This window comes from Vicugna pacos, chromosome 13, assembly GCF_048564905.1.
Source record: "Vicugna pacos chromosome 13, VicPac4, whole genome shotgun sequence".
Lineage (NCBI taxonomy): Eukaryota > Metazoa > Chordata > Mammalia > Artiodactyla > Camelidae > Vicugna > Vicugna pacos.
This window is the reverse complement of record NC_132999.1, coordinates 35,945,492-35,957,270: the sequence shown is the minus strand read 5'-3', so window position 1 is coordinate 35,957,270 and position 11,779 is coordinate 35,945,492. Positions and strand designations below refer to the sequence as shown.

At 43.8% G+C, this 11,779-nt stretch overlaps 1 protein-coding gene across 3 annotated transcripts in view; it reads left to right on the top strand.

The window, feature by feature from the left end:
• Window positions 1–5,367: 5,367 nt before the first annotated feature.
• The window catches only part of KDM4A (lysine demethylase 4A), a 38,991-nt gene continuing 32,579 nt past the window's right edge, over window positions 5,368–11,779 (top strand). For 2 of the 3 annotated variants that reach the window (XM_006200357.3, XM_072974593.1), the window contains exons 1-4: window positions 5,368–5,503; window positions 7,785–7,962; window positions 8,598–8,773; window positions 11,435–11,549. In XM_006200357.3, the coding sequence (XP_006200419.1) occupies window positions 7,825–7,962; window positions 8,598–8,773; window positions 11,435–11,549 (429 nt within the window). In that variant the 5' untranslated portion in view covers window positions 5,368–5,503; window positions 7,785–7,824. Of the gene's footprint in view, window positions 5,504–5,724; window positions 5,799–7,784; window positions 7,963–8,597; window positions 8,774–11,434; window positions 11,550–11,779 lie in introns of those variants that run through there. The other variant, XM_015236077.3, reaches the window with a different exon arrangement.

The window sequence follows — 11,779 nt, the reverse complement described above, 5'->3', positions numbered from 1 at the left end:
CCAAAGCTCCAGGGAAGATGTTTCTGTTCCCCAGCTGATGTCCATAGACAAGGGTTGGAATGTGATGCCACCAGAGGTGAAGGCCAAAGGCCTCACTAACATGCAGACATAGTCCTTCCTGTCTGTTTACTCATTCAGTTCATCATTCATTCATCCATTTATTCAACATGTATCCACAGGTTCAGTGTTCATTGCAGGTTACTTAACCTTCCGGCATCCTGGTCTCCTCAGCTGTAAAATGGGAACAGTATTAACACCTTCTTCCAAAGTTCATTCTGAGGATAAAATTCAGAAATGTCATTTGTTCACTCAACAAATATTTAGTGAGCACATACAAAGTGCCAGGGCTGTCCTAAATGCAGAGGATCTTGATGGGCAAAACACAGACCCCTGCCCCCACAGAGCGGATTCTAATGGGGAGAGTTAAACAGTAGAAAAATTAATAAAGTATGTAGTGATGATCTGGGAAGGCTTCACTGAGGAGGTGACATGTCGGCAAGGCCCTGAAGGAGGTGAGGGAGTAAGCCATTCAGAGTGGGGGAATAGGCAACCAGAGCAGTGAGCTGGGGGAGGAGTTACGCAGGGAGAGGCGTGGGGGAAGACTGTAGGCCATTATGAGGACTTGGCATCTCTCCAGAATGAGATAGGGAGCCATTTAATGGTTCTAAGAGGAAAAGTAACATGATCTGGCTTCTAGTATTAAAGAATTACTCTGCCTGCTGTGCTGAGCAGACTGCTAGGGGGCCAGGCAGAAGCAGGGAGAATTATTCTGATCAGGCTATATAGATGATGACGGCTTGCGTCAGGGTGGTGGCAGTGCAGGTGGAGGAAGTGCTGGGTTCTGGACAAATTCTGGAGGCAGAGAAGGACTCTAATTTCTTTTTTTTATTGAAGTATAGTCAGTTTACAATGTTGTGTCAGTTTTTGGTACATAGCGTAATAGTTCAGTCGTACATATATATACATATATTCATTTTCATATTCTTTTTCATTATAGGTTACTACAAGATATTAATACAGTTCCATGCTATACAGTATGAACTTGTTATTTATCTATCTTATATATAGTAGTTAGTATCTGCAAATCTTGAACTCCCAATTTATCCCTTCCTATCCGCTTCCCTCACGCCACTTCGCAACCACAAGCTTACCCTTTGTGTCTGTGAGTCTGTTTCACAGACAAGCCCACCTTTCTTTTCTCTAGATTCTACATATAAGTGACATCACACAGCATTCCTCTTTCTCTTTCTGGCCTACTTCACCTGGAATGACAATCTCTAGGTCCATCCACGTTGCTACAAATGGCATTTTTCTATTATCTTTTATGGCTGAGTAGTATTCCACGGTATAACACACCACAACTTCTTTAGTCATCTGTCAGTGGGCATCTAGGTTGTTTCCATGTCTTGGCTATTGTAAATAGTGATGCTGTGAACACACTCCATGTTATTTGTCATCAGGGAAATGCAAGTTAAAATCACAGTGAGATAGCATTTCACACCCACTAGGATGGCTATAATCAGAAAGATAGTAACAAATGTTGGCAAAGATGTGGAGAAATGTGGAGAAAAGGATGATGGAGATGGAAAATGCTACAGCCACTTTAGAAAACAGTTTGGCAGCTTCTTAAAAAAATAAATAAAAATTTACTGTAAGACAGAAATTCCTCTCCTAATTATCTATCTAAGAGAAATGAAAACATACACATTCACACAAAGGCTCCCACATAAATGTTGATAGAATCCCTATTTATAGTAGCCAAAAGTGGAAAACAAGCCAAATGTCAATCAATACTACAAAAGGATACTATTCAACATTAAAAAAACAAAATACTGACACATGCTACAGCGTGGACGAATCTCAAAAAAAATCATGCTCAGTGAAAAAAGCCAGACACAAAAGACCATCTACTGTATGGTTCTATTTATATGAAATGTCCAGAAAAGGCAGATCTGTACAGAGAAAGTAGATGAATGGTTGCCTGGGCGCTGGGAGTGGAGACAGAGAGTCACTGTAACTGGACACGAGGGATCTTAATGAGGTGGTAGGTTTCATTGAGGTGATGAAAGTGTTCTAAAACTGGGTTGCTTGACAGCTGAATGACTTGGCAAATTAGGCTCTACCCTTAAAGTGGTCAGATTTTATGGTATGTAAATTATACCTCACTTAAAAGTTGTTTTTGGAAAAACAAAAGTGTTAATAACAATGTAAACAATTTTTGTGAATATAAGGCATTTAGCCTGTTGCTCAGAACGTCATCAGTGCTGAGGAAATGTAGTTACATTTGTAAGCTAATGTTACTGCCATGATTGTTACTGATCTAAGGCTTACCCTGGGCTGGGCGTGTTGCTGGGAGCTAGGTGAAATGAAGCTCCAGGAGAGAGCCCTTGAGCTACGAGCCTGCTGTCAATTTTATGCCGCAATGACAGTTTAAGGTCCAAATCCTACCACCGTTGCCAGTGAGTTACTCTAAAAGTTGTTCTCCCCTCTTTTTCTCCTTCATCACAAGCACAATTTCTGTGATTTTATTTATTTGTGTGAGCACTTGTTTCATGTCTGTCTCCATCACTAGACTGTAAACACCATGAAGGCAGGGTAAGGTCTTCCACTCCTTACTGGCAGGTGGACAGATTCTGGGAGACTTTTTGCTGGATCTGATACGAGGGAAGGGTGCTGCTGATACTGCCCCTTTCTTCCGTATTCCCTTGAGTATGGACAGGGTGCCTGGAGCTTCAGTAATCCCGTCACAACGGTGAGATGCACACGTGAGGGCCAAGACCAAGTTGTCAAGTAGGATGGAGAAAGATGGAGGAAGCCTGTATATTTGGTGACCTCGTTGAGCATTGAGCTAATGCCAATAAATGCCCCCCTTCAGACTTTTTATTACATTTGGGAAAAATAACTTTGCATTTGTTTAAGTCACTGTTGCTAGGGTTTTCTATTTCTGGCAATGGAACACATTCCTAAAGGATACTACCAATAAGACCAAAGTGATACTCTTGAGAGATTTTCGTCTCATGGAGGAAGATGGGCATGGAAACAAATCCAAGCATTTGTAAAGCACTTGCTCTGTGGGACTCTGTATGGGTGAGGTGAGGTGATAGACAACATTAAGGAATCCGTAGTTGCCTACTGGTTTCAGGCTTTTATTTATTTATTTATTTTGGTTTAGGCAATTGGGTGGATGGCTGTCCCACTAAGATAGGAGACCTAGGAGGTGGAGCTCATTTGTGGAGTGAATAGATTAGTTCTTTCTTGGGCATGTGGGTTCTGGGTACCTGTAGGACACCCAGGAGGGTGGGGAAGGGGGGGTGTGTGTCCAGAGATAGGATGTATGATTCTGAACTAGGTCCTACTGTATAGCACAGGGAACTATATTCAACACTTCATAATGGCCTATAATAAAAAAAATAAAAAGAAATGTGTGTAGATAGATAGATAAAGATATAGCTATATATATCTGAGTCATTATGCTGTACACCAGAAACTAACACAACATTGTAAATCAACTATACTTCAATTTAAAAAAAATTAAGGTATCAGATACATCAAATGCTATGCACAACTTAAAAGTGTACAGCTCAACAATTTGAACACTTCAGTGTAATAACCACTATCCAGATCAAGAAACAGAACATTACTAATACCCCAGAAACTTTCCTTATGCCCACCCCCGCCCCGCCCCCCGATCTGTTTTACACCATAGATGAGTTTTGCTTCAAATGTCAACAGTTTAGGGGTGGGAAAGGAAAGATGAGCTTAAAAGGGTGACTGAGATAAACTGATCAGAGAGATGGGAGGATAACAAGAGAACATGATCTAGGTTCTACCTATCATGTGCAGATACCAATTGGAAGCTAGTGATACAAAGTAACAGGGATCCTGGAAAATCCTTTTTGGCAGCAATGAGAAATGTAGCAAGATCAAATTCATGGAGGAGTTGGTAGTGACAGCAGTGCTAGCAACTGTATCCATGCCCAGCACAGTGGAGTCAATGAGGCAAGCTAGAGCATCTGAGAGTGGTGGATGAATTCTATGGTCTGATTTGGGGTGGTTTTCCTTGTTATGTATACTCCAGGTTGGATTCTTCAGATTCAGAAATTTTCTGAACTAACCAATATAATCTATTATCTAATATATTACCTTACTAGGTCAAGAGAAAAACTTTATAATTGCGAAAGACTATTGGTTTCCTACCCAACAGTCATTCCCTTGTCTTTTTTGAAACACAATTCGTTTTTTTGTTTCTTTGTTTTTTAAGGAAGCCCATGCTCAGCACCAGGGTAAAAATCAACGATTGCTTTATGTTCATTCCATTCGATGTACTACCATCCTTTTTGCCAACATATATTAACTTTCATCTTCATAACAATCCTACAAGACAGATATTATCTTTTCCTTTTTACTGATGGGAAAACCCAAGCTAAGAGGAGTGACTGGTTCTGAACACAGATGTGACTCCATAGCTTTTTACAGTGCACAACAGAACTACTCATCCAGGATTATTTTGTACATTTTTATGGCTGGTTGTGGGTATTCCACTTTTCTGTTTGACCTCTCAGACTGTCCTGTACGCCTCCCTCTCTATCACCCTTGACAATCTGGGAGTTCCTTAGGACGACTCATTACCTCTCAGGAACAGTTCCTAATGACTTCTAGGAACCCCCTCTCCCTCCAGAAGTGTGTCTAATGACTCCCTGGATCTTCTCCTCCCACCCCAAGAGCTGCTCCTAATGACCCCCCAAATCCCCGCTCACCGAGGAAATGCTTTTTAATGACCCTAAGGACATCCCCTCTCAGGACTTGTCCTAATGACCCTCAGAGCTCCTTTAACTGCTCCTTTCAAGAAATGTCCCGGTTTGTCGGCAATGAGAGGGTTCTCAAGACATGGGACTTTGTATTTTAAAAACCGAGACAGTACCAGGCAAGCCGGGACAAGTTGGTCACCTTATCAGGAACTCCTAGACTTCGGAAGCTGCCCCTAAGGGTCGAGAGCGCATTTCTATCTTAGGTAAGGGTTCTACTCACCCCTAAAAGACTGTCCCCACCCCTTCGTTAGAAACATCTTACAATGGCCTCATCATCGCCTTTACTCTGGCTGACTATCCCATTTCTAGGCACTAGTCTCTTTCAATCTAGAGTAGCTGCGGGCAGCGAGAAGCCCGCCTATGATTGGCCAGCTCTGAGATTCAGGCGAGATGCTCAGTGGCCGCGGTCCCGAGTGGTATAGCATTTCCTCCTGGCAACAGCCCGAGTCGGCGCTCATAGGCTGAGGAGATTGATATGCCCGGACTTTGGGGCGGATGCAGCACTCGCTCATTGGCTGCTGGAAGGCTCATGGCGGCCCTCGGATTGGTTGACTCTATGGAGCACTGTGCGGCTGCGCAAAGGCCGACTTGAGAGGAGGCGGAGCCTCGTCCTTCGCCGGCTGGGAAAGCAGTGGGATCGGCTAGTGGCGACAGCAGAAGCCGTGCCTTAGCCCTGCCGGGGCGGTGGGCTTTAAGTAAGAACTACAGGGTTTTTGAATCCTTTAGGTTTGTTGCTGCTGGTAGCCGTGACCGTGAGCTCCGATGGGGGAGGGGCGGAGGGTGGCCTTCAGTGGTGAGTGAAAGGCATGACCCTCGGCCAATGGGAACAGGAGCTCCTAAACTGGGTCCTGGGATTGGTCCTTTCCAATCTCTTATGGCCAATGGACGTCGGGAAGGGTGGGCGGGCCTACTGGGCCTTATTTTCTTCTTCCTGCGGCCCAGCCTCACTCGCCTAGGCGGCGGGGCCGGGAGGGGCCGGGCGTCTGCGCGGTGAGCTTTGGGGACCTTGGGAGCGAGGGGCTACCTTGGGAGCGATGCCCGCGGGAGCGGCTGCGGGGGGAGGGGGCGGGAGTTTGAGGTGGTTGTTGGCGACAGCTCCCTTTATTGAGTACCAGGCCTAGTGCTTACTGCTTAGCGTTTCGCTTGCATCATCTGATTTAATCACAGCAACCCTGCAGGGCAGAGAGGTTGGGATCCCCATTTTACAGGAGGAGATACTGAGACTCGGGCAGCTTACACAGCCAAGGTCATACAGCTAATAGACAGCAGAGACCGGATCTGTATTCAGAGTTGTTTTGACTTCTGGGCCAGTGCTCTCTTGAACCATTAGGCTTTGTTGTTGGGCGGGGAAAGGAAGGTGTCAGGGAACAGGAACTCTCCCCAGGGAATGGAATGGGGGAAGGGAATCCTCGAGTAGAAAAAAGGGAGCGAGCTATTGAGGTAAGGGCGAGGAAATCAGTTATTCAGCAGTTACTGAGTGCCTACTCTGTGCGGTGCATTGTTCTAGGTTCTAGGCATACAAAGATGAATAAGGCCAGAGTCGCATGAAGCCTCAATAGGGGTTTCTGAGGCCTGGGGATGGGCCCTAACACTGTGTTCACATGATTGTATGTTTTTGTAAAATTTGCGAAAGTAAGATATCTTGTGTTATTTTTAAAAAGAGGGTCCTCAAAATTGAATAAAACTTCAGATTCCTCTACACTGGAATCTACCCTTGCAAAGGGCTTAGACTAAGGGGAGATTATGATGTAGGCAGCATAGAGTAATGGAAGGAGTACTTGGAGTGCATTACAGGACTGTGGGCAGACTTCCTAGTATGTAAAATAGGAATTACAGCATACCTGCCATGCAAAGTTTTGGTGAGGTGCATGAAAGTGCCAGGCCAGAACACAGCTTATTTTTGGTGAAATGGAAGCAAGAGAGATGGGGGTTCTGGGGCTTGTCTTCTCTGCTGCCTTAGACAGTTCTGCTCCATGCTGCCTTCCCAGTCTTTTACTAGGTTGTTGGTAGGTTGGAGGCAGTTTCCTCCCTTGTGATCTCTCCGGCTCTCAAGGGGACTCTTGGAGTTGAACTGCGGTGGCTTTGAGGCCCAGGTTGGGGGGAGGGGGGTGCTGAGTAGAGAAAAAAGGACACATTGGTTTTGCTTTTAAACTGGCTTCTTTATCTGGTGTGCTTGATTCTTACTCAGTTGAAATAGAATGTTGTGCTATCAGGCAGTGGGGATGCACCCACTTAGCTGAAGGCCTCATCTAGAAACAAAGTGGTATTTATTTAATCTCCAGTCAGTTATGAAGTTTGCCCTGTATTGCCAGTTTATTGCCTGTTTAAATTTTGTCCTTTGAGTTCTGGGTACAGTACAGTTGAACAAGTCTCTGGCTTGACTTCATGTAGCAGTCATGTAACTATATTTTGGTTTAGATGTGAGAACAATTTCACTTTAGGTTTTAACATTCTTAACTGGGGCTACTAATAACAGGGTACTTTTTAACTCTTGAACTTTGTAATCTTGTAGCCAAGGAATCTAGAATCCTTTTTCAAAACTGTGCCTTAGAAGGGAGCCCATTGGTTGATTTTTATTTCTAAAAGAATCTGGTTCTAGTATAATCAATTTAATACTTAGAAGCAACTAGCAAGGTGTGAATAAGGGAGCAGCTGAAAAGATAAGAATGAAATTTGGGCGGGGCAGCTGTATTGTTAGATGGGACCAGCAAGCAAATAAATAATTTCCCTTTTTTAGCAGAAACAATGTCTCCACTTGAATACATACAGTTTTGATACATCAGATTCTTTCAAACAGCCTTTTCTATCTATATTTCTTACTCATATAAATAATTTACCTAGAGGCAGATTCCAAGTGTGAGGTCTTAATGCTTCTTGAGAATTTCTACGTCTTTTACTATTTTCAGCACTGACATTTCCAGCATTTAATTTAAGTTATATTTTATGTAATTTTATACTTTTAATGTGTTTCTTCAGATTCCTGCCTGACCAAAGTGACCTCAAAAAAGGAGGAAAAATGGCTTCTGAATCTGAAACCTTGAATCCCAGCGCTCGGATAATGACTTTTTACCCGACCATGGATGAGTTCCGGAATTTTAGTCGTTACATTGCCTACATTGAATCCCAAGGAGCTCATCGGGCTGGGCTGGCCAAGGTGAGGGGCGAGGCTTTTGTAACGGAGGGCAGGCGGTAGTCAGACTTTTCCTAAGTGAAGGCTGGAAGAACTGAGTTTTACTGAAAAGCAGGTGGGGTCACGATTGAGTGAGTGTATGCTGTCCTATTTGCAAGTTAATTCCTTTCGTTAACATCTGAAGTGTCTCTGAGGTAGGTGGAGAGCTGTTTGGCATCTTTAAAAGGGAGGTGAAGAGCAGTGTCCCAGGACCAAGGATGGGTGCTTTAGTGTTTTCATTTGTCACTGAGTGCTCGTGCCACCCAGCTTCTCTCCATCTCACTTAGCACTGATAGTACTTTGGCTTCCCATGTGGACTTTCTATTAGATTGAGAGAGAATCAGCTCTTCAGCCTCCTCTCTTGGTGCCCAGATAGGATTCCAAGGCTGAGAATGAGTATTCCCTACCTGAGGTCATTGCAACTTGGCAGCTTGTTGGTGGCAGAACTGGATGGGGGGCTAGCATGACAGTGTAACTTTGTGTTTGAGTGAGCATGGTGGAATCAAAGTGACTTTCTAGTAAAATCGACTGTGGTGTTGGACAGCAGCCTGCCCACTTCCTGGACTCTGACCACCAACGTGCCAGGTTTCTGAGCTCTTTGTTTCTTGTGTTCCCTACAGGTTGTGCCTCCAAAGGAGTGGAAGCCACGAGCGTCCTATGATGACATCGACGATCTGGTCATCCCTGCCCCCATCCAGCAGCTGGTGACTGGGCAGTCTGGCCTCTTCACTCAGTACAACATACAGAAGAAAGCCATGACCGTTCGAGAGTTCCGTAAGATAGCCAACAGCGACAAGTGAGTGAGAACACTTTCTTTCCCACGCGTCTGGGACCTGGCATGTTCTGCTCAGAGCTGTCTCCAAGACTATTGCCCTCCTACTGAACTGTTTCTGGAACTCTAGCTTCTGTCTCCCTTTCTGTTCTGTTCTTTACACAGAAGTGTTCCTCACCTCTATGCACTGTCACGGTCTAAACTTGTCCTTATTCTTACATAACTTAATCCCATTGTTTTCCTTCTAAAGTAGGACCATTTTCTGACTCTGGTAAGTTGCAAGGTTGCAAAGGAGAAAGTTGGTTCAAAAGGAGCTTCTGCCAGATCTATCGATAATATCCACCTACCGAAAAGTGGCCTTAGTAGTTTAAGTTGATCTCTTTCTTCTGGGTTCCTCTGTCTTTAATCATGTCAGACTCCTCACCACCCATCAAGATGCTGTCATTTGCATTTTGACATTAACCAGTTGTGAGTTGACTCCCAAGCTGGGTGCTATTTTCTGTCACTCTGTCATCTATACATTCTTGTCTCTGTGGGAAATGTCTTTGTTTAGGCCTGCTGTTTTTCAGTTGTTTTTCTCTGCTGTCTTTAGTGTTTTGGTCTCATTTGACCTCAGATTCACAGAGAAAGAATTTTGTGTTTCCCTTCTCCAGCTCTGACTGCGCCTTCTTAATCCTCTTTCTTGGATCTTGGATCTTCTCCCTTCCCAGGTTGCTTCTTCATTTTGAGGCTCCACAAGGGATTCTGCCTTCTCCCCTTGTCTTTTCTCCAGAGCTTTTTGGACCCACACATGTCTCGGTTTCAGCCAGGCAGATGTATTGTGGCTCCACCGTAGGGGAGCACAGAGCTGGAGCCTCAGCTTGCCAGCCTTCACACGTCCTGTGCTGTCATCTCACATCAGATCTCACTCTTTCTACATTTGTGCTTTGCTTTTTCCTTTGACTTATCACAGTTCTAAATGTGTGCTTCAGCTTTATTGGCAGCTTAACTCCTAAAGCATCTCTATTGTTGGCCAACCTGCTGTTTCTAACAAGAATCCGGGTAAAAGCACATTGAGGAAGTGTGCATGCTCTGCACCCGAGAGGCTGTGCCATCCTTCACGTCTGCTTTCCAGCTCTGCCAGAGACCAAGTGCACTGCTCTGTGTCACGTGGGGCTCCTCCACCACTCAGAGGCCACACTCGGCCTTACCTTCTTTCAGGATAATATCCTCTTTTTAAGTGAACCAGTCTTGTGTCTTTTCCCTTCATCCAGAATACAGCCAGTTGTTGCCCTTGATTTCTGTCTGCATGGTCTGCCAGCTCTAAGAAAACCCAGTAGGTAAAATCTGAATTTATAAAGCAGATCAGTTGGAAGTAGTTATTTATATTTCATAGGGAACTTGAGCGTTCTCAACTTTTTTGTTCATTAGATTGACATCAAAATGTAAGGCAATATTTAAAGTAAGTTGCTCCCCCCCACACTTATCCCACTATCTCTACACAATTTCATTTTGGTCTTCACTTCCACTCCTTATCCACTCATTTTTGGCCATTTGAGTTAGAGTGTGCATTTTCAAATACCTGTTAGGTTTACACATTAGTCTTTTAAAATTGCTGCATAATAATTTTCAAGTGGTTTGAATTTTTTAAAAGATATTTTAGGGAGCAGATTCTCAATATTATTGAGCTTTAAAGAGCATGGATATTTTCAACGGCTTTATGTACAGTTAGAGGTATAGATAGTTGTGTGTGAGTGCACGTTCATACATAGAGATGTGTATTGCGCTGGGGACATGACATGCAAAACCCTATATATTTTTTTGATTCTTATTTTTTATAAACATATAGTCGATTTTCAGTGTTAGTTTCTTGTACAGCAAAGTGATTCAGTTACACATATACATACAAATATGTTTTTTCAGAATCTTTTCCATTACAGCTCATTACAAGAAATTGAATAGAGTTCCCTGTGCTACACAGTAGGTTCCAGTTTATCTGTTTTATCTATAGTAATATGTATCTGTTATTCCCAAACTCTCCTAATCTGTCCCTCCCCACTTTTCGCCCCTGGTAAACCACAGTTTGTTTTCTATGTCTGTGAGTCTATTTCTGGCAAAACCCTCTTTTTATGTTTTTAGGACTGTTTTATTTTTCTATTAGAATATTTTGTTTTCAGGAATGGTTATTGATTGAATGTTAGTCACCACACAGGGGGCCAGGAAGGTAGCAGTGACGAGACAAGTGAGCCCTCTGGGAGCTGCTTCCTCACAGCTCAGGGAAGTGAATACTCTTCCAGGGCCTCAGCTCTCCACGTGCTGGAGGGTTTTGGCTGTCTGTGGATATGCAGGGATTTGCAGTTCTTGGTTCTCACAAATTTTTAAGCCTGTTTTCTCCCTGGGTGGCCAGGCCACTGCTGACTAAGCAGGGTGTAGTTTTAGTAGAGTCTTGAAAGAGTTGAGATAATTCTTAAGGACGATGGGCTCACATCTTTGTGTAGGTTACCTTCCTTGGGCCCAGAACTCATGGAAGGGTTGTTGAAGGAGTTACTGGGTATTGGAACCTTGAAGGCCAAGGTTATGTGTCGTTCATTTGAAATTGTCTTGGTATCCGTGGGACAAGGGATTGTATCTTGTGCTGTTCATAATGCCTAATGAATTTAGTCCCTTGTAAGTAGCTGACGCTTTTTTTTCTCCCACTTTTGAAAGGTACTGTACCCCACGCTATAGTGAGTTTGAAGAGCTTGAACGGAAATACTGGAAAAACCTCACGTTCAATCCCCCAATCTATGGTGCAGATGTGAATGGCACTCTCTATGAGAAGGTGAGACTCACTGGAAACTGCAGCATTTGTGCAGTTTTGTAATGTAATCCCATTTTTATCTGCCCAGTGTGCAGTAGGCACCTCAAAGCTGTTTTGCTGAATGGGCGTTTGGACAGAGGAATGCTATGCTCCCTTAATTACGGGTACTTTTGCATGTGACTGAATTTTACTTCTCCCACTGTACATGTGAATTGGATGATATGGTGTTCTTTGCAAGGGCTGTTAGAAGA